This window comes from Zalophus californianus, chromosome 7, assembly GCF_009762305.2.
Source record: "Zalophus californianus isolate mZalCal1 chromosome 7, mZalCal1.pri.v2, whole genome shotgun sequence".
NCBI classification, from domain to species: Eukaryota; Metazoa; Chordata; class Mammalia; order Carnivora; family Otariidae; genus Zalophus; species Zalophus californianus.
Genome location: NC_045601.1, coordinates 33258973 through 33282639, shown reverse-complemented (window position 1 = coordinate 33282639; position 23667 = coordinate 33258973). Strand labels below are relative to the sequence as shown.

At 39.8% G+C, this 23667-nt stretch overlaps 1 protein-coding gene across 25 annotated transcripts in view; it reads right to left on the bottom strand.

The window, feature by feature from the left end:
- The window catches only part of EPB41L2 (erythrocyte membrane protein band 4.1 like 2), a 205546-nt gene that overhangs the window by 41039 nt on the left and 140840 nt on the right, over positions 1–23667 (bottom strand). For all 25 annotated transcript variants that reach the window (XM_027601138.2, XM_027601149.2, XM_027601153.2 and 22 more), the window contains 6 exons: positions 20404–20622; positions 18767–18854; positions 14613–14765; positions 13962–14059; positions 6589–6761; positions 1454–1626 (listed from right to left, as the gene is read on the bottom strand). In XM_027601138.2, the coding sequence (XP_027456939.1) occupies positions 1454–1626; positions 6589–6761; positions 13962–14059; positions 14613–14765; positions 18767–18854; positions 20404–20622 (904 nt within the window). The remainder of the gene's footprint in view (positions 1–1453; positions 1627–6588; positions 6762–13961; positions 14060–14612; positions 14766–18766; positions 18855–20403; positions 20623–23667) is intronic.

Sequence of the window (23667 nt, the reverse complement as noted above, 5' to 3'; positions counted from 1 at the left end):
TTAACACAGCACAGTTAGAACATGAATTAAATGACCCACTTTTAAAGAGAAAAACTGGACTACTTTTATCACGTAAAATAGACTGATTTAATTATTTTCTGACTAGTCGCAAATAGATCCAATGAAACGTAAAATAACATCCTTCCTTTTAAACCCGGCTGCTGACAAGCATTCAAAGCTTTAGCAGAATGACCAGCACACCTAGTCATTTGCTAAAGATAAGCAGAATTTCCTTTGGAATTTAAGGTTAACTTTTTAAAAATAACTGCTAGTTATTATTTATTAGTTTAATAATAAATTAACTAGGCAAAATGGTAGGGAGACTCTGAGAGGCTGAGCTGCTATGTTTCAGATGTAAGCAGCCATCCTCCTGGGGGCCTCATTAGCATAATCATAAAAGATTCCGACTCTTCAATAGTTGAAGGATATCTTGTTGGCCACGATTTCTGTTATTTTTAACTGAATGATTTTCAACCAAATAATTCTTTTTGGTGTGATAGTCACAAATTCTTTAACAAAGGTATTTGGAGGATGTGATGGCCAAGCCCTTGGGGTGTAAGGGTCCCTGAGCTCTCCTCTATGCTGACAGGTTGTCAGGGCAGGAATTCCTGAGCCACTGGCAACTCCTTCATCTAGTAGGTTCTTTATAAATTCATGTTGCAAGTCTTTACATTTTTCAAAAGTTAACATTTAGAGAACATTATAAATCTATAGCGGAATTTCATTTCCTTCTTGTGTTTACTTCCAATGTTATCTATAAAAAAAGTGCTTTGTGCAGACACAGAAGAGAGATCCAATGAACTCAAAGCCTCTTCAAATCCACCTCCAAGTGACTTTACTTGCCCAAGGTAAAAAGCCATCATAAAACAATAGTGAAATCTGAAAACACAGTATAAGTTACTTCTCCATTCAGTGGGGTGTATGCCCCAAGTAAGGAGATAAGCAACACACCATCTTCTTGTTCACTATTCACAAACCAACCACGCTTTGCTTAAGGATTTCTTCATCGGTTAGAGGTTAATGAAAAATAACATTCTTCATAAAGATCATCTTTGTTCATTTCAAAAAAAAATTCAAGTCAACATAATTAAATACTCAAGAGAGGCTATACTTTAAAATTTACTTGTAACAAACAAATATAAATTTCAAGTCACCATAGCTCTTATAATATAGGGATTTAACTAAAAAGGATGATTTTGCAGACAGTCAAAAATTTTAGGCCACTAAACTACTTGCTTGCATTAATATAATTTACATGGAAATATTTTGCCTTGAACAATCAGAAAAAGGTTAGAGACCCTGTTCAAACCAGTAGGAGCCTACATATTGGGAACTTATATCAACACAGAACATTGACTAATTTTAAATGATACCTGAGTTCTGAAACAACAAATGTAACAGCCTGTAGTCTAAGTACACATTTAAAATCACATTTTCTTCTAATTTACCATACCTTTCCTTCAATGAATTGCACATGTGGGGCTTTAGTTGGGCTTCTGAGCTCCCTTCTGCCATCCCCATCTTGTACCATGGCAGGGCTGACAACTCCGGGGCCGTAGGCCGAAACCTCCCCAGCAGGACCAGGAAAATCCTTCATAAGACTTTGATCGACAACACCAACTGGAGCTAGGAAAGAAGGGTCACTTGGGATTACTTCAAGACACTTCAATGGTCAAACTTACACAGATAAACAGGCAGCATGCAGACATTTAGCAGGAACACTGCTTGAGCTCTGAAGATACGAACACATCAAACCCATTTTTAAACTTTTACCAAATTCTAAATATATTCTGAATTTTAACCCATTAAACTACACCAGGCTCTCAAATCCAATTTTTGAAGGTTTTGAGTCTGATCAAGGAACTGGCCAGTAGGAGGAGCTCTAAGACCAGCTGAAACAGACATGGGGCATAATGTCAGAATCCCAACATGAGCAATATTTGAGTTCTCTAGGGTCTCTTTAATCGTGCCTGAACTTATTTCTGAATCTATTTACTGCCACAAATAATTATCTAGAGATTAAAATGACTTGCTTCAATAAGTCTTTAGGATTCTTCCATAAAGGAACCTTTCATTTGAATACCATTCAAAATTGTGACAAGACAGTCAATCAAGGTCGACATTATAGAATTCTGTTTAATATTTTTCATTTTTCTAACTTCCCCTCTGAATGCCTCAACTTGACCTACAGTAAATCTAATACAGAGACACCCTCCCGACCCAGCAAACCTGGCCCTCATGTATTTCCTTCATCCCTCCTGCAGATGAACAGAAACGTATATTGTGTTGAAATTTCGGTCATACAGCAGATCAACCTAAGACGGCGTCACATTTCAACAAATGCAAGTGAGAAGCAGCGACAGAGCCTCTGTCCCTCTGTAGCTTCTCCCCCAAACCCCCAATCACTGAGGTTATTTCACCTGTATAAAAAGCGCTTGACTGACAGGGTGACTGACATTGGTTCTACACCCCCACAGAAGCGCAGGAAACACAAAGGCTTCTAGGCGGCAAGCTCCTGGAGGGCAGGGATGTGTGTGATCCACCATATTGAACTGCGGAGGCATCAAGCACCTCTAATATGTGTATTACAAGAAAGCTCTTGGCCCACACCCTTCACGTACCCTGACCAAACCTTCCTTCTTCCCCAGCCTTGCCTTTTCCACCAGATACCACCCACACTAATACTTACACCAGTTACCCAAGCCAGAAACCTTGATGCCTCTGGCCTTCATCCCTCAACACCATCAAATCCAACTGAACCTAAATGTGGCCAGTTCTTCCTCCTCTATTTTTACCACCCCAGGCCATTTTAAGACTTTGAAAGTCCGTAAGTACCCCCACTTTTGAAAACCCACACCAAAATCACAAAATGAACTCACATCTTACATGAAGTACAATTATTTTCCAGGATTTTTAACTTTTGAGAGGATGTTAGTAATTTTCCCTTGGAAAATCTACGACTATGAGTAACTCTTTTAATTTATGATTATGATTTCTAAGCACCCATTACGCATACTCAAATTATTGCAAAATGGAAAACTCTGACCTAGAAATGGTTTTAGATGTAAGGATATCAAAATGTTAATGAATATCAAATTTAAAGTTATATAATGAAGTTGACAAAATATTTATTTTGCATGCCTTTACACACTTATTAATTTCAGTGTGCAGGGGGGCAGGCTGTTTGTTTTGTTTTGCATTGTGAAACAAATAACCTTTTTTAGGTCTTAAGCACTTGTAGGACCCTGAGAAGCCTGTAGGCCCCAGGCACTGAGCTTATGGTGCCAAATGGCTAACTGGCTACAATCATTCAAGGCAAGACCCCCATTCCTCTCACCTGGAGTATTCTTAACCATTCTGCCTGCTTCCTGTCTTGTCCTATCAATCATTCTGAACATTGCACCAAGTAATTTTTTTTAAAAAGGTAATACTATGCGCTTACATGCTTGTGTAAGTGTGCACACATGTGCAACACACACACACTTCAATAGCACTAGAATAAAAACCACATTCTTCCACATGGCCTGCAAGGCCTTGCATGACCTGCCCCCAGCCTACCTCTTCCCATCAATTACAAAGCTCTAACTAGTCTTCGTTCTGTTCCTGGACTGTATCAAGCTCTCCCTCATCTTATAACCTTCAGACCTGCTGCTCCTGCCACCTGGAATGCTTTATCTCCTGCTCTACTCATGATTAGCTCCTCCTCATCCTTCAAGTCTCAACCAAAATCGTTCTTCCCCAGATGGGCCTTCCTTCTCCCATGACCCAATCTCAGGTCCCTGCTTATTATATTCTCCATTTTCAGGAAATCGCTGTCTCCCCCACTCTCAATGCGTCTTGGTTGTTCTCTTAAGCGACTGCCTTATGTCCTTTTTGGTTTGATTTTCCAGTCTCGGAATCCCACTGTTCTAAAAAAGCCGTTCTAGACTAATTTTTATTTTAATGCTTCATCTTAGATACCGCATTCATTTTTAGGTTGCATGCAAGCACTGGAAGATTTCTTTTCATTTGTCAAAGCTTAAAGGAAGGAATATTTATGAATCTAAATTAGTCTGGTCTAACTTAAAAACTAAACTGGGACAAGAAAATACATCACATGTCGTCAACAACAACAAAAAAAGTATATTGATGGGGAGTGGTGGTGAAAATAAAGTTTAGTACCAGGTTACAGCCTCACTTTGCTTTGGGAGGGAAAAAGCCTGGAATCCCTAATCAAATAGTTCACTGGCTGTCTGGTCATGTATTGGCATGAAAAGCCTTCTATTTTTCACAATAACACAATAATCCTTTTGATGACTTGCCCATCTGATGAATTACAGTGTCCAAAACACAAAAGGAAAAATAATGGATCACTGTGCTATGCTTGTTGCTTTTACTTGTAAAAATCATTGTTACCAGATACAGACCTGCTATAACCCTCTACACTCACCATTCATACAAGATGGTGGGTTTCCTTGAGCAGTGTTTTATCTATGTCAAAACAGTGGTTTACTGCTCTTTCTAAACTCTAGAATTTGCAATATAAGAGTTATAAAGCCTCACAGTTTAAAACAAAGGCTGAAACAGATAGTATTCCAGCAACAGGAATGACTCGTCTCAGGGCATTAACCAACACCGACTGCAGTTATGCAGCACTTATATAAATTCTCTGTGGTAAGGGGCAAGGCTTGTGAAATATTTACATGAGTGGATACATTTTTCACATTTACTTGAAAAAAGTGCTCAGTTGATGAGCTAAAAGATACACTGACAGCTATCATACATTAAAAATTCACTAAATTTAAATTACTACCTTTGGAAATGTGGACATTTATTTGAACCATAATTTATGACCCCCTTGCATACCCGTCATCTCAAAATTATATGGGAGATTCTCCAGAATCAAGATTTAATCACTATATATACAAAATGCCCACCAACAAATCCCTGGATGTATTTCTATGTGTCTGCCTGGACCTGTTTTCCAAATTTATTCTGGGAAAAACAGATCAAGGCTGAGGAGTGTCAATCTTTCATTAATGAGAGAGCATTTTTAGAATCAGACCTATAAACACAGAGAACTGATGGTTGCAGAGAGAAATGGGGCCGGGGATGGGCAAAATGGGCAAAGGGCAATGGGAGATACAGGTTTCCAGTTACAGAATGAAGAAGTCATGGTGATAAGAGATACAGAAGAGAAAATACAGTCAATGACATTGTAATCGTATTGTGTGGTGACGGATGGTAGCTTCACATGCGGTGAACACAGCATTACACAGAAGTTGAATCACTATGTTGTACACCTGAAGCTGATGTAGCGTTGTTACATCAACTATACACAAAAACTTAAATTTTATTTTTATATATGTACATATATATACACATATGTGTATATAGATATATATGTATGTATGAGTGCATTTTTACCTATTAGCATATCTGTTTCAGCTACTTAAATAGAAGTTATTCTAGTTCATATTTCAGAAAAATGTCAGTAATAAGGAGCAACCAAGAAAGGTTTTCGGTGATCAACAGTAGTGAAACAAATTTTTAAATTTAATATTACTATTTTTGTATATGTTGTGAGATTAATCAACCAAAAAATGTTGGAAAACTACTTCTGAGAGAAAGTCATCCACATCAATTACTTTCTTCCAGGAAGAAAGTAAAATGAAGTCTCTTATAAAGCACTGTAATATAAAATTAACTTTGGCTCCTTTACAGAAAACCTGCTATTAACCCAAAATAAGATACATATATGAAGGGAAAGAACATCAATTTATTTCCATACGTAAAATATATAAAACTACAATTATGTAGCTAATTCTAATAAAATTATGTACAAATTTATACATATCTCCCCCCCACCCCGTCTTGGCTGAAGAACTAGTGATTACACTGTATTTCCTTTCCTTTTGATTTTTTTTTTATTTATTCATTTGAGACACAGAGATAGAGAGAGAGAGAGAGAGAGAGAGAAGCAGGCTCCCCGCTGAGCCAGGAGCCCAATGTGGGGCTTGATCCCAGGACCCTGGGATCATGACCTGAGCCGAAGGCAGACACTTAACCATCTGAGCCACCCAGGGGCCCCTTCCTTTCCTTTTGTTAAAGCACTCATTCCAACTAATCTTTGGAAGTTGTGGATGGTTCCTCATATGTTAGAAAGTCTGGTAAGCTTCAATAAGGGTTTTTAAACTCATAAAATTAGAACATTTTAAGTTCCTTTGAATAAAGATTCTTATCGTACCAAAACCCTTGGAATTCCACTTTTGCCATTAATTAACAAGTTCAAGAAATTAAGACACACAAAATACATCACAATTAAGTCAGATCAGTAACAATATGTCTGTCCAATCTCTTATCCACGAGAATTCTCAATATTTGCGTACACTGACAGTACAAAGAAAACAGGCTCAGAATGACAGCTGTAAAACACTATAAAACTTTCCTTGTGAGTATAAGAAACACCATTTCATTTACGCAGAAAAATATAGCTGTCCCTCTAGGATGTTTCTGAGGACCTCATTAACTATAATATAATCAACCCTTTCTGATTCCACTGGATTAGAGAAAGATTAAAGGCATCCAAACTATCATAAATGTGTTTACCTCCATCTAGACTCCTGGAGACCCGTTTGCTAGAGGTACGCTCAAAGTGTGGTGCGGGCCTGTCAATGAGGGTGCTTGCCTGACGGGTCTGGGCCTGGGTACGGCCGCTGTAGCGGAATTTGGACCCCAAGGTCAGGAACTTGGCCTTTGGTGGCTGCTCTGGAGACACAAGCCTGTAGGGAGAAACAAAGAACCGAAATAGGAGCCTTTATGAATTTTTTTTAAGAAAAAAAACATTGAAACTTTGTATTTTAATATCCCACTTTACTAATAAGATCACTCAATTTAAAGAGCAAAAGGCTGCCTAAACTTTCTAATGAAAAAGAACATTATTTATAAACCCTCCTACATACAGAGCTTTAGGCGAGTGATAAGATGACTAAATCCACAGTCATGAATTCATGAATAATAGGTTTCCCTCAACCTGAGCAAAAGAGCAACTGTTCTCAGCGTATATCAAAGGCTATTTATTTGTATTAGCTTAAATCATTTATATAAACACATATGTCTGAATTCTTGCTCCTGATTTTAAGTGCCAAGTGGCAATCCATTACCATTAGTAATTCTCAATATTTATGTCTATTTCTCCTGGGAAAGAACATCCAAATGCAGGACTCCATTCCATCAAGTGACGCTTTCCCATGAGGAGACAGCACGCAGGAGATCTATAGAGATGACTAACATCCTCTCTGCCAGCACAGCTCCACTGCTCACACCCAGGGCTCACAATAAATGAAGGCCAACTTTCTTGATGGCAAATACTTTCAGACTTATGCAAAACTATGTTTTTAGTAAATAAAGCCAATCTTGTCTGGCATACAACTGGAATTGTCTCACTTCCATTGTCTAATCACGAGTTGGCAAAACGCCTTAACAAAAAAAGATAATCTTGGAGCTCTTACAGCATTTATTAAACAAGACAGCTTTAGTTGACAATTCCAGAATATGCGCTTCATCAAAATGTTTCCTTTCATTCTCCAAGGAGTGCTTTCTTACAGAGTTTGTTACCATTTCAAGTATTTTTAGACTTTCAGCTCAGCTTTTTTTGTTTGTTTAGAAATCTTCTTCTGCTTAAAAGCAACAAAAACAGATTCTAGTCGAGGTAAATCTACCGGTGATAATACAAGAGGCAACCCTCCATCAATTCTCAATGATATTAACCCAGAAAAACAATGTATTGGGATTAAACTGAAGAAAGAAGAACCAATACTCTCTGGCCCTCTTGGTGGTAATCTATTCACGTAAGGTAGCAGACGACTTTCTTGAAAACTTCCATTATCTGCAAAAGATTTTCAAAGGAGACACAGAAGATGCTGCTGAGAAAATCTACTCTTATGATGGCCAGTGCCTCAAACTGTACTTTGGGAAAAGCTATATATTCTTAAATTAGAATTATGGAATACTAGAAATTTAGGCCATAACAGAACTCTTATTTGTGCTCTGAATTATTTTTCTCCAACAGTTGAGGAAACTAAGGCACAGAAAGATTAACTTTCTCAGCATCCTGATCATAAATAAGAGAGGCAGGTGAGAAATGTGGTCATTACCTTTCTCTCCCTCTCTCTCTCTCTCTCTCTCTCGTTGACAATGACAAGGTTTCCCTACCTAGCAACCAGTTAAAGAGGATCTAGGAATGCTCTGTAAGAGAGCAATGATCTATAGAAAGGAAAGGGTCACTGGCAGGCTCATCACTGCAATAATAAAGAAATATTCATTCTTGGAGCACTTGGGTGGCTCAGTCAAGTGTCCAACTCTTGATTTTTAGCTCAGGTAGTGATTTCAGGGTTGTGAGGTCGAGCCCCACATCAGACTCTATGCTGTGGAGTCTGCTTAAGATTCTCTCTCCCTCTCCCCTTCCTAACCCTCTATCTCTCTTGCCCCCCTTCAAAAAAAAAAAAAAAAGGCAAGAAATACTCATTCTTGAAAAACAAGTTAGCTAAATCCCATGTATCTTTATCATCTATTCATGAAGTATACTCTATAGTTAATGGAAAATCAACCAGAGGAAAAAAGAAGTATTTCTAAAGAATACCTCAAAGGGAAAATATGCATTGGTGACCCCAAAAGAAACTACCCCATCCCCCAAAATTATTAAACTAAAGACAACAAGCGTTGGCAAGGATGAGGAGAAATTGGGACTCTTGCACACCATTGGTGGGAATGCACAATGATGCAGAAGTTACGGAAAACGGTATGGAGGTTCCTCAAAACATTAAACATAGAATTACCACATGATCGAAAAAAATCCCACTTCTGGATATTTATCAAAAAAAAAAAAAAAACCCTGAAATCGGGATCTTGAAGAGAAATTAGTAGCACTCCTATGTTCATTACAGCACTATTTGCAATAGTTAAGATGTGGAAACAACATAAACATTCACTGAGAGGAACGGATAAAGATGATGTGGTCTATGCACAGGGCAGAGTGCTATTCGGCCTTATGAGAAAAAGAATTCTGCAATACTCGACAACATGGATGGACCTTGAGGACATCACGCTGAGTGGAACGAGCCAGACACAGAAAGGCAGTGCATGATTCCACTTATATGAGGAAGCTAGAACAGTCAAATTCATAGATTCAAGGACTGGAATGGTGTACCAGGGGCTGGCAGGAGAGGGAAATGGGGAGTTATTAGTCACCGGGCATAAAGCTTCAGTGAAGATGAATAAGCTCTAGAGATCTACTGCATGACACACGCCTACAGTCAACAATATGTCATACACGTGACGTTTAAGAGGATAGATCTCATGTTATCTGACCCAATAAAGTGTAATTATTCAAAAACAAAAATAAAAGATGGGACATAAAGAGAAGAGTGAGGTTGGGGGTATCTGGCATCCATGTGTAGGGTCACCTCAGTTGACTGCATCTCTCAATCAAAGGCCAGGTCCTCCTAGAATGACCAGCTTCACACAAGGATTTACTTATTGGTAGCTCTCATTTCCAGTTCTAGTAACTGCTCCCCACCCCCAGCAGTGACAACACCCCTTCAGGCCTAGGGGTGTTACCAAATCCTACTCATGAAACCCTATTCAAATTTAAAAAAAAAATTTAAACTAGAAACAGGACACCTGATTGTGGGAATTATGAAAAATCTTAAAGGATACATAGGTAAAGGGATAGATCTTTTAAAAGATTTAACCTTCTTTTACAAAATTAATTGAACTCACAAAAAAAAAAAACTGAAACTTCAGTCTTCAGAAAACAATTTTAAACAAAATTAAGAAAACCTCCATTAGTGCTTTCTGACTTTCTGGTTATTAGCTTATCTTCTATAACTTCACATGGATCTGTGCTAGGTCCCATATGTTATTATTATATGTTATCATTGAGCAAGTGCTCAATAAATACAGGCTGGATCACTAGAGAGAATCCCATGGTCACCTTTTCCTAGAGGGCACTTGAATTTACGTAGCCAGAAAAATCCAAAGACATGTCTACCTGTCCATTCTTCAGAATCCTCTTTCTCACTATTACATAGTCACAGCATTGAAGAACAGCTTTTGAAATCCCTTATGCCGGGATTTTAGAGAAGGGGAGTTGGGCTCTAAGTTCTAGAAGTTCCAATACACAGCGAGAACTACTGCTGAATATTTCAGCTTTAATTTAGTAAACAAAACAATCCCACTGCTAGAAAAAGTCCTTTGTAAAATGAAGTTGTTGGTTTTATTTTTTCCCCCACTTATGAAAGTAAGCTCTCATTTATATAGACTAGGGTATATAACCAGTTAAACATCTAAGTCCAGGTGAGGAGCGTTCTATACAACCATACTTCTTTAGTCTAATTTGTTTTTAAGGTAACAGACGATTGGTTGCCATTGAAATACATATCAGATTATCCACTTACGCATTTTGTAAAAGATATTTTAAAAATATAAGTCCAAGAAATAGAAGGCAAGTATTTTAAAGGCGTATATCTATCTAACACAATGTAAGATTAGGAAAGTCATTAACTAGAGGATTATTTTATTCCAACTTGAGATAAAATACTTCCTTGCCCAAACGGCACCAGTGCACACACACACACAAAATATTAACTTACAGATTAATTTTTTGACAACAAAGAAATCCTCAATTAAGTTGCAATTAAATAGAAGCAAATACCAAAACAAAAATGGACTGAACACAGACATTTATTAGTTTTTTCTAAAAGAATATTTTTGGTGGCTTAAGTCAACAGTAGTCCAAATAAATTTCCTACAAAAATGTAGGCTAAGCAACAAAATGTTTCAAGATCACTGAACAATTATTTTGTCTTGACGTTACTTTTATTTACCAACTGAGACCCTACCGTCATAAAAACAACATCAAAATCACTACAAGACCTCAATCACTTCACTTTTGGGAATTTAAAAGCTATAAATAAGGACCTAATCACTCTACAGTTTTAATGGTTCTGAGTAAGATGATCTAAGGACTAGCACAAAAGAAATCAACATTTACATATTTTACTGCTTAAGAAGCATAGTAAGGATTTATAATGGGAGAATTTTTATAAAATATTAATGTTTTTACCTATGGAAAGTAAAGGAACGTTTTAAGAAAAACCCACATTTCAGTTACTAAAGTCAATCAGACATTTAACAATAAAGCTCTCTATGAAGCAGCAGATGAGACTAATTCACTTGGAATTACTCTGGATCTACAATGCCAAGTTTAAATGACAGTTTCATGCCAACCTACAGGAACCTTGTGTTAATCTTGTTTATATGCCGCCACCACCACTACCACCAAAGCACATCCGCTGTGAATAAGGTCAGGAAGTATAGCACAGCGGGTACACAGTGGGCCCTGTGAGCCGCAGGGCCTGGCTCTGAACTCCATCTCCACCCATGCCTGTCTATAAGACCACAGGCACGTCTCTTAACTTCTCTGTTTCGCAGTTTTTCCAAACGTAAAGTGAAGATTACAATGATGTTGTAAAGATTAAAAGAATTGATCCATGTACAGCACTTAGAAGGGTGATAGGCCCTATCAAACACTCCAAGAAGAATAACAGCTTTATTATTATGTTCTTGTTCCACTAATATTAGTCTGGCTGAGTGGCTATCAATCAGTAGAAAGATCTGTGTCTTTAATGGCTTCAATCTGAAAGCCATTTTAATTTTCTGAAGAAATCCTTTGCATCTTTTGTGATAGAAACAGAACAAAATCCAGATTTGATTCAAAGCACTCTGCAGATGAATTATGAATGCCTTGCTTTAGATACACTGCTTCCTACCATTTGCAAGAAAAGCTATACAAGGTTTAAAGATCTAAAAATCCTTTTGTTAACCATTATCTCAAGTCTGCAGAAGCAAACTGGTCTACTTTTAAATTGGGAGTCGTGGCATGTCAGCAAAAATGGAACAACCTAAGGCTTTGAAGGGCTAACAGACATTTCAGAAATGCTTGCTAGAAGAATCCCAGAGGAAGGACCACACAGAGGTGACCAGTGTGGGCTTTGGAATCACAGAGCCAGATCCCTAGCTCTGCGCAGGCGCCTGGCCCCTGTGCCCTCTATGGGCACCCAGCTCTGAGCCACTTGCTCAGTGGGGGTGAGCAATAAATGAGACGGTGCAAGGTAAAGCAAGGGGTTATGTTTCTGACAACAATATACGCTCAACAAATGTAGCACCTGTCATTTCTAAAATAATTATTGTTTCTATTATCATTACCTGACAGGAAAGCCTGCTATCTGTTCTGCCTTGATCTGTGTCATTTAACTCATAAATGTTATCTACTAGCTTTATTTGAGGCAGGCTCACATTGTCTTGAGGAGAAATTTGTCATGGCTTCAAGAGAAATTACAAACTTTTCAAAGATTTATTTGCTCAGTGTAACTATGTCAGATGGATTCAAGTATATTTTAGGAGTTACATTTCTCTAAAATGAGTATATTAGAGCAGTCTTGAAAACAGATTATGTGTCAATTTAACTTGAAAGAGTCACCTGTACCAGCTAATAATTCACCTTAAAAATAGCATACTGAGGTACCAGACTAAGAATAATGATGATACTGATGGTGAAAAGAAACATTATTATATACCATATACCAGAAATAGTTCTACATTTGTTTTGTGTTTTTTCTCACTTAGTTTTCAAAGCAACCCTATAAGGCAGGTATTATTATTACCATCGCACGGATGAGAAAGTGAGACTCAGAAAGGTAGAGTAACTTACCCACAGTCACGCACCCAGTGTGTGGTGGGACAGGAGTAGCAAGCAAGAGCCCAAGGCAAAAAGCTTCAAGATGGAGGATCCAGACACACAGCTATATAGACCCCAGTAATATGAACTGAAGAAATAGGGAAAATGACCAGGTAAGAAGAGTAATGTAGAAATATGCCCTTGAAGACAAGGATAAAAAGAGATGGGACCCAAGCTGAATATAACTAGAGGGTCTAAGGAGACCTTCCGGTTTTCTTATTTGTCTATTTTGGTTTTTACAGGAGTAAGACATGGACGTGTTTATTGGCCAAAGAAGTCAAAGGCACTCACTGGAGAGTACATAATGTACAAAGCATGATTCTATGTGAGGCATAAAATGAAGAATCAAAACTCCATAGGGAATGATTGTTTTTTCCTTGAGACAGGATGGAGGGAAAGAATGCATAGAAAAGAGGGGGGAATGCTACATAATTATGGGCAAAAGAAGGAAAACAGAGGGTATGTGAAACCGAGAATGCTCATGACCACAGCTTTTAGAATCTGTGACCCACGCAAAGGGGGCATCTGAGCAGAGAGGCCAGGTTCCTAGGGGCTCAGGAAGATCATGAATATTGTAATGGGAAAGGAAGTAAAAGGTTTGACTGCCTGGTAGCTCTGAGGATCCAGCCGATACGGGAAATAACATATCTGTAACAGCACTAATCCAGAGTGTGTATACCAGGAGAGCTGCTGCTGAAGGCAGCGTCTGCAAACACAGATGCAGAAGTGGTAAGTTCGAGACACGGGACTGACCCAGGACCAGCAGCCTGGCAGGCTGATGTGTACACAGGGCACGTGGTTGGATCATCCTGACAGAGTAGCAAAGGGACAGACCCCCAGGGTTTGGGCTGGTTGGGCAAAGAAGTTAAACAGGAGGGAGCTGGTAAGAACAACGAAATGAAGCCTGTGATGAATGATGGTGGCAAGAGAAATGACAGCCAGGTTTGAAGAGAGTGGTGACAGTAGGAAAGGTAGCTGTAGTCAGTGGAGTTTGGGACCACTGTAGACACAGGTCGGCTCTGAGTGAGGACAAGGCACGCCCAAGGAGATCTGGTAGGGAGGAGGGCAAAAACCGTAAAATAGGGCGTGGCTGCATCTGTCCTTCTCTCCATGACCACCTCTTAATACACACAGGTAACCAATAGCTGTTCTAATGAATTTTAAGCTGTTGCATTAAAATTACCTGTAGAAAGTATGATGTTCCACGCACACTTTCCATAGCCTTTTTGCTGCCCGATGGTTTGGCAGTTTGAATCCAATGGTGCTCTCAAATTGTTCGAGCTAGAATAAATCAATAAACTAAATCAGCATATTTCCTTAGAAGTTGATTAGAAGCTACTGAAAAACATGGATTCAGATGTTTCTGTAAGAAGTTAATTCTTCTCAAAAAAAGGAGACATTCGTATACCCAGTGTAATTACACAAAATGAATTTTTCGTAGACTGCAATACTAGTTTCTATGAAAAGCAAGTACAACTACGGACTCTAACCCATGTCCACTACAACTCATTCTATCACCTTCCTATTGATCTCTATCACTTAGTTGTTTCGACAACAACAAAATAATGGCCCCCCAACTATGTGTCAGGCACTTACTACTTTCCCTTTTTGCTAAAGGGTATGGGTGGCTCTTGCTTATTTATTTATTTTTTAGCAACAGGGAATTTCATGCAGGTTTATCATTAAGAACTCTGACCTTTTTTGCCATGAAAGAATAAAGAATAGTTCATTTTATTAAAACTCAATGGGAAAAAATTCAGTTAGCACACGGCCATAAAGAAGAACACTGACCAAAGCTGTTCAGATATGCCCAGGCGCACGTGACATTGCTTACCTCTGCCGGCCTAACTTTAATGTAGAAGTTACTGCGCTTATAGGAAATTTTCAAGATTTTCGGCCAAGCAAAACGATTGATTCTCAGTCTGTCTTTGTAAATGAGGAGCCCGTTAGCGCACACACCCAGCTTGATGTCCACACCTTCCGAGTCCTGCCAAGCATAAGCCATTTGACCATGGTTAAAGCTGTCAAAGTTACATAAGTCAGGAAGCTCATTATCCCGCCCTCTCCTTAAACCATGACCAGGAACACCAACTTTACAGGTTGGTATTTAAATCTCAGTGACAGTACACAAGTGGACACAGAACATCTTAAATCTATTATCTTCTGGGATCAAATCTGATTTGTCAAAGAGGTGTAGCCACCTGTCCACAGGATACAATATTCTCCAAAAGGCATAACTTCTATGTTCCCAAGCCTGCCTGCAAGAGCTGATGGGGAAGAAGGGAAAGAGAACTCAATGCAGACATTCTGAAGAGACAGGGTTTTCCTGGAGGCTATTCCAGCCCTTGGGGACAGTCTGTCGGCCCACCCTCAGGTGTGGTCAGCCATTTTACTTCAGGCAAATTTATTTCAGATGGACTATGCTAGCTAAGAGCTGTTAAATTTATGCCTCTATTCAGCAAAACACCAATCCCTCAGAGAAAATTTCTCTTGGAGGCCAACTGCTGAAATCTCTTAATTCTTCCGAGCCACTCCTCAATAACTCAGAGGGCTGACCTCCAGTCTGCATTATAGCATTGCTTTGGCTGGCATATTTCAACGGACTGCAGACTAGTCTTGAATTTATTCAAATGGTTTTCACTCCCAGCATTTTAACTTGGAATAGATGACAATCTAGAATAATCACAAGCCTGAACGATTTTTAAAAATCAAATAAATTTACAGATAAAAGTGAAATAGTGTCTCCTCACATTGCAAGTAATATTGAGGATGCAATAGCACGACACTCAAAATACACAGGTCATTGTTTAACTTTTAAGGGAAGAACTGGATTTCATTCAAGATATGTAAAATTGAAGATTATTATTCAGAGAGATCCACATTTTCAGAAATCATTTCCAACATGGCAGAAATTCTTACTGAGCCTGCTGAAACAAACACCACATTTAACCTAAGTCTCAAATTCAATGGAAGTGTAACATTTTGACAGCCTTGTTACTGAATCATCTAATACAAATCAGGTTACTCTTTTAAAAATAAAAGGACAGTACTAAGTAACGCAAGTCAACTGCTTTCTCTGCTGCCGTACCTGAATAATTCATATTTACACATAAAATTACATTGGACAATCCAAGCAGGTTTAAAAAGCTCATCTATAAGGTGCTTTATTCACCCATATCTGGCAGCCCCAATTCTCTCTAGGAACAGAGAAAAAAGCTGGGATAGATCAGGCACAGGTGCCCAAGCAACTTGGCACCAGCCACAAATGATGCGTTCGTCAAAAACATCACTGGCCATGGCCACAGGGAGGAGGCCAGAAGACTGCCCAAGACAGCATGTTCTCACCACAAGTAGGGAGGCAACACTGACTTGAAACACTGAACAAAGTCACCTCTAGTCTGAAGCAATCTTCAGACAAGACACAAGCTATTTTATCGGACTTAGGAATAAACACAATCTGGAACCAAGTAAATCGGTTCATTTTCCGTTGTTCCATGTACTGCTTCAGAATTATCACTATTTGTGTGAATACGAATTACAGATAAAAGAGTAACAAGCAAAAGGGAAAAAAGCATGCCTTAGTCCTCCATATTTGACTTCTGCCAATCATTCAGCAACCAAGTCAGAAAAATAAACTAATAAAAAAGGAACACCTCCGGGAGCTGTCACCTATGCATATCAGTAGGATCCCAGGCCCTCTGACCTCTGAATGGGCTCAGCCCATGGAAAGTTCTCACAGATAAGAGAGAGGACAGACAGAAGGGAGGTCAGGGACATGTCCCTGTGACAACTGCAGCTCCTCTGAAGACCGTCCTCCCCACACACACAGCTCTCCTTCTGGGTTCTGGCAACCACTCTCGGCCCTCACCCCTTCGGAGGAATTGGGAGGGCTACTGGCATGAGCCCAGAGGTATCCCAGGCTCGTGGTTTCCCTGTACCTGTGTGTCAAGAGTCCTTCCATTCAACACTCTCAGGCCTGTCCTAATGGGAATGTGCCGTTAAGAACTTTTAATAAAATTTTTTTTTATTTAAATATAATCAAGACAATGAAAGATGTATGAAGGCACAAACTTCAAACTCCACCCAAAGTTCTTTTAAATTGCTACAGACTTTCTTCTCAACAAGCTACAAGTATCTTCCCTCATCAAATATTATGAGCCTATCACATGACAAACAGAATGAATAAATGAATGTTACTCTGAACTTGTTAAAAAAGCAATCTGTCCCAACCCCATAGCAAAAATGGAAATTATACTGAAAAAAAAAAGCCCACAACTTTTTTTGGCTTTTCTAAGGTACACCTTAAAAAACAAGAATCGTGAAATCTTGCCAAGTTATTGCCATCTAAGAACTGGTTTTTAACTAGTGATCAACAAATGAAAAAATTTATACGTGGCCAGAGTAACGGGGTTTAAGAAGAGAGACCCATGGGCTTTTTGGTCCCAAACCTGTTCTCTCCTGCCTCCCCCTGTCTGGGTCTCTCGGCTGACCCCGCCTGTCTCCATCACAGAGAGAAAGGAGCTGGAAAACACACAAGTGGTAGGAAGCCCCATTTCACCTCCTACAATTTATCAGAAGGTATCAGGCAAATATGGGAATGCTTAACAATATGTGGCTTAAGCAAGTCATTCTCTGCACTCTGTCTTATGCAGTTGTAAATGAAAAAAAAACACTCAAATCTCAAATGAGGTGGTGTAAGTGGAAGGATTTTTAAGAATTAAAGGCATCTAGCACCTAGCAGTTAAAAATGATGATGCCAGAGACTATTTACTGACATGGAAAAAAATCTTTTAACAGAGCAAGCAAAAACAAACAACCAACAAAAAACAAACCCTTCACAAAATGATACCTGTAGTATGATCCTATTGAAAAAATGCCTCAGAGTTCAAGTGCTCAGAGATGGTTTTGTTTTTTGTTTTTTTAAAGAAAACAAGAAAATGTTTCAAAATAGCAATAGTGTTTATTTCTGCATAAAGAGATTTCAGTGGTTTTTCTTTTTTTTCCCCTTGTTTGCTTCTATTTTCTGTAATGTACACCTATTTACTTTTATAACCAGGAAAAACAGTTAAAGAATAAAGGAAGCCACTGGAGAAAAAAAGTGCTTTGCAAACATGAAGTACTATCAACACAAGAGCAGGAATGATTAATCTGAGGCCTAGGGAGGGAAGAGATCTTCGGGTGGGAGGCTTTCCAAGAGATTTCTCCAATCACACAGTCAGAGATTCCTAGGCTACACGTAGGGATTAGCAGGCTCTTTTAAAGCACATTTTTCAAAACCAAATTCACCTTTCACCTTACCTCCTGCTCTCCTCCTGGGCTCTCTGAGCTCTGTGATCATCTGGACTAGGGTCATGAAGCACGTGATGCTTATTAGTGGCATCTTCCCAACTCAATCCCTTTCTCCTATCACCTAGCCCATCGTTCCATCCTCTCCCCACCTCTCAAATAAGGCTGCAGGTGCTGCATCCCCTGGAGCCCGGGCCAGTCTCCTCCATCTTACAAGAAGTACCAAAACAGACCTGCGGAGAAGAACCCGACCCTCAGACTCCTTTACAGGCCCAAGTTTTTTTCAAAAATGGTTACATCCATACTGCTTTTGCCCTTTCATGGTTGCTAGGAACTGCTCTTTTCTCCCACGACTGAGGTGGGAGAGGCGGCTGGGAGAGAGGCAGCACTTGACACAGCCAAAGCGGGATGCAGAATAAGCCAGGGCAGGGGGTAAAGATGGCTGACAAGGGGAGTCTTACAGTAAGTACGTGTGAAAGAGTATTAATTGAAAAGACTGAGAAAAGAAGTAGGGCGAGAATCAATGGTCCTTCCCACAAGCATAAACCCCACCGTTAGTCACAGAAGAAATATTACAGACACCCTTGGGTGAGGGCGAAGAGCTTTTTCCTAAAAGTGAGCTAGGCCACTCTGAAACTGGAGTCCTCTCAGAACTTCTGTTACAGTTAGGAAAGATGCCACTTCCCAGGACACGGACAGTACCTTGGCATGATGTAGGTCAACACCATACATGGAGAGCCTCTTTGCATTTTCTAAGAACTGAGAATCAGCTTGTGCTGGAGATAAGCCCCTGAGAATCAAAAGAAACAATATTATCTCATTGGCAGGTGCAAGGCAAACGTGGCCAAAACGGGAAAGGAGCATATGAGCTCAGAGCGTCCAGGCTGGAGACGGTAACCCCGCAAAATCTGCAGACAAGCAGGAAATGGGTGAGAAGGCTCACCTCTGAACCTTAGGCATTTTTCCTCATAAGATAAAAAGGGTAAGGGTAGAGATTTAGATTACCTTAGAAAATTATTTTCAGGTTTTTTCCCCACTGGGGAAATGGGTGTAACATGAATTACCTGAGAGTGAAAAAGTGATCTCATCTTTCTGAAAAAGGCAAATTCTTGCTTCCTACTCCTTCATTTTATTTCACCAGGATTGATCATAATACAGACCACAAGTACTTGTATTTGATTTTACACCTACGGTAGTTAACACAGATCACATCCTGCCCATACTAAAATTATTTCCATCCCCGTCTCTAGTCACAACTCCACAAGTTTTCAGCTCCCACAGAGCAGGACTCCATATTCACTGTGGCATTTCAGGACCTGCTATTTCAAATTCAAATTATACAGTAAATACCTATCGAATAGAATTGGAATAAAGTTAATAATATAAGAAATACTGCTCCCCCCCTTTTTTTTTTTACAGAAAGGTCAATGAATGCGGTCTGTTTAAAAATTTCTAATCTCTGGGGGCGCCTGGATGGCTCAGTCGTTAAGTGTGTGCCTTCGGCTCAGGTCATGATCCTAGGGTCCTGGGATCGAGCCCCGCATCGGGCTCCCTGCTCTGCGGGAAGCCTGCTTCTCCCTCTCCCACTCCCCCTGCTTGTGTTCCCTCTTTCGCTGTCTCTCTCTGTCAAATAAATAAATAAAATCTTTAAAAAAAATTTTCTAATCTCTGAAAGTTCCTTTCCAAACATTTTTGTCAAATTTTTACATAATTTCAACCCTGCAATATGGGACAAACTATGATTTTGTAGTGAGAGTTTTTTAAACTTGTGCTAAAAAACACATTTGTTTTCACAAAGATATAAAAGTTCCTGAAATGTAATACGGTATATTTACTACGGTATTAAGTAAGTAAGTAAAGCCTAGCTGCTAGAGCAAAGGTCATCTTTTGTGGATAGAGAAAACATTTTACTGCTCCCAGGTTCATCGCCACCCACATTTCTGATCCAAACGCTCACTATCTCTCCAGCTTTAGCAAATAGGATAATAAAAACAAAAGGCAGAATACATAGTAAATGCCAAACAAGGACATGGGTATGTGTGTGTGTGTTAGGGAACAGGTTTGGGAGGAGGTGGAAGGAGACGTCCTAAGGGAGAAGTGACTTTTTCCAATAAATGAAAACACTGGGGATCATGAGCACTGTTCTTCACAGGAGAGTCATGAACACAATGAAAGGATATCACAAGGGCTACAGGTTGTCTGGATTAGTACTAAGTGAGGTTCCAGAAGGAAAAACTGGATAATCCCGTACACTGTGCTCAAACATCTAGCAAGCGTTAGAAGGGAAGCTGGTTAAGTCTCCCATGGCTATTCTCTCTCCGGGAAGCGAGTCACCACACCTGTGGGTTTTATGCAGTTCTGCCACCTTCTCTTCCAGCTCCTTGGTCTGTGTGGGGGCAAACTGGAAGTCACTGAGGTCACTATTGCCATGTTCTTCTGGATCATAGTCCCCAAGCTCAGCCTGCAGGGTATAAGATCCCAGGAGGGCGTGCGTCACAAAAGAGCAAGGCAGGCGGCCAGAGGCAATGTCCTGCCGGAGCTGAAGGCACAAGAAGTATCTGTGAGGAGCAAGGAGGAGCAAGGGGGAGAAGAACATCAGTTAGGACGGTAGCACTAGTAATCCTTGAGTTTTCACATTCCTTTGAAAACAAACAGACCATATAGGCAACTCTTTACATCCATAGCAAAAACGGTCTTCTCTAATAAGAAGTCCACCCAGCTCCTGGGGCTCCTAACCTGTGGCTTATTTACAGAAAGTGAGTCTAATGGGTTCCATAACAGAAGGGGAAATCTGAACTGCTATTCTGGTCACAGCATATTATTATTATAATAAAGAGTTTTGTGACTGAAGGTAAAAATTCTAATCACTTAGACTGTTCTCCTTTGATTTAAAACTGTAATCAAAATTTGCATGTCCCTCAAAAGTTGTAAAGACTAAGGAAATTTTAACAACACCTGCAGTTCTTAAGCATTCGCCTGAAGAGCTAAGGTCACCCACCCTTTATCCTTCCTAGCCATTTAATACTAATCTCTTTTCCTGGAAAAGAAAACTGAACAATTATAAGTCAGTCTTTACTATAAAGCCCTTACTTGCCCGTTTACTCCAGCTAAAGCGGCAGCTAGTTCAGTTTAGAATAGAAAAGGCATGAGCTTCAGGGCCAGGCACAGCTGATGCTGCCCGACCTGGAGCGAGTTCATTCACTTGCCTGAGGCTAATTCCCCGCCTACAAAATGAGAATTCTACCCCCCTTTGAAGGTGAGGATAAAAATTAGATAATATAAATAAAACACACCACATGTTACCTAGGAATCAATACCTAATAGCCATAATAATAATAATCTTTATAATAATGTTAAGTTAGAAGAGTAGTTATTATTTAATGTTCCAAGTGGTTTTACTATGCAGTTAGTTATAAAACATTCTATTTTCCACTAAATGACACACAGAACCATGTTATTTACATTCTATGAGGATTGGGGGGGGGCAGTACCAACTCCTTTGCTGACATTTTAAAACCTGAGTTCTACTCTCAAATTTAACTACTTGCTAATAAGATTACCATCGACCCCTCCAAACTAAATGGCCCCATGTTCTTGAAGGTCTTTTACAGAGTGTCATTCTTGTGAGCCGTTGGCCACCTTCCTTTGTTGCCCGGCTGGCGTCCACAGCCCGGTACCACTCGGCACTCTGTCCCACACGTTCCAACTGGAGTGCTGCCGCTGGGCCAGCCCCATGGCTGTGGGGTCGGACAGCACAACCCGGCACGTGCGGTCAGCCACCAGCCAGTCCAGTTATACCCAGATTACCACCAAGTCCGCTGTCAGGCGGGACAGAGACCTGGTATATTGTTGGCCTAGTGCCGCAGTTAGCAAAGTACTTGCCATGTTGCCAAGTGCTCAACAGTCTTGTGAGGGAATGGAAGTCCCCTTGCTGTCGCTCCAGTCTGAGGATTTTTATGCACTGCATGCAGGAGCTCTCTTTCTAAGGAGGATTACATTCCCTTGATCCCCGAAACACCACAAGCACAACCGCATTAACTCTAGAAAACTCAATTTTAAACTAGGCTTCCAGGGTATCCTTCGATTCTCGAAGTCTAATCAAGAACAGTGTTAGTTCTCCATATTTTATGGCACTTTGAAGACCTCAACACAAAGATTCCATCTATTTCTAAGATCTCGTTGCTCCTTTTTAGATAATAGTCTCAACTTTTCACATTGGTCCTTTCCTGTTTTCAAAGATGAAATCGAAGGCCCCAAAACTCCCAGCTTCTTCTTCACAGAGCAGGACCTGGTATCCTTCAAACATTATTCTGAACAGTGTTCCTAGACTCCTCAAAAGCCACCTCAGCTTCTAAATTTTCACTCAAGTCATGGGAAAGATTTCAGTCATGACATTTGGGCTACCAGGCAGGTGGCTGGTCTCAGGCTGCCTGCCCAGCCTTTTGGTTAGTAGCTCACCAAACTATCTCATTTCTCTCACCACACACAGCGAGACTGTTCAAGCCCCATTTCAAAGAAAATCCAAAGCACTTACTGATGCTGTAAATTGCAATCACCAGAGGATTACCATCCCCCAAACAAATTACTGCAAGAAGTATATGTACAGAGAGGGCGCTGGGTCACAAAGCCCCAACTGCAGCACTCAATGGCATTCCTGTGGTGAGGCTCTGTATCCAGAGCACATCCACCTGTTAAGTTTTATGCTCCCAAGCAGCTCACTGTGCAGTTACGAAAGCTATGGTTTATTTTTTACTAGCTGAAGCTAATTCGATCACAACTTACTTAATATCAGAAAACCCCTATCTAGCAACAAGTAGCAATGGGGGATAGGGAGGCTTGTCATTTATCCAGTCTTGGAAAGGAATCTCCGTTATTCCTCTTTCACGTGGGTATCATGCACTCTTAAGCACTGACAGGACCTGATGTCTGACAACAAAACTGAACTAGCAGAAAGCATCAGGGGCACAGGAACCAAAGGAATCAAAAAAGCAGACTTTTTCAGTCAGACCCTGTGGTTTTCTAAAGGGTATTCTGAACACAGTTTTCCTTGGCCATGTAATCTATGCACTTATTCTTACCAAAGCTAATAAGTCCTATCGCTGGTAACCAAGCTGAATAGGGCTAAGATGTCAAGGCTCTTGTGGATTCAAATGTTCCTTGGTTACTATTCAAATACTCAGTCCTTTTCAGAATCAGTAAATGCTCTCTTGCTCCACAACTGAATCTTTTATTTACAACTTGAGCATCTGTTTGTATAGCCCAGACAATCTCAAAGGAGATGGAAATGAAATAGCTATTAAGAAAGCCTGCCTTATTAGTTTTCTTTCCCCTTTGAGGTAGGGGACCCCCCAAAATTGGCTTTTTAAAATAATTTCCTTTTTGTACCCTTCTATCACTTTTGTGATCGATATGAGACTAGTACACAGCTACACAAGGGTGATATAATAAAAACCATCTTAGTATTAACCTGAAATATTAAATATCAATGATTTTTAAAAGTCTAACATAAGAAACAAAGGTGCCAGCGATATATTTTTTAATGTTCCATTATTCAACTGTAAATAGAGATATTAAAGGAAAGTGAATAAAATTTTTAAAACTGG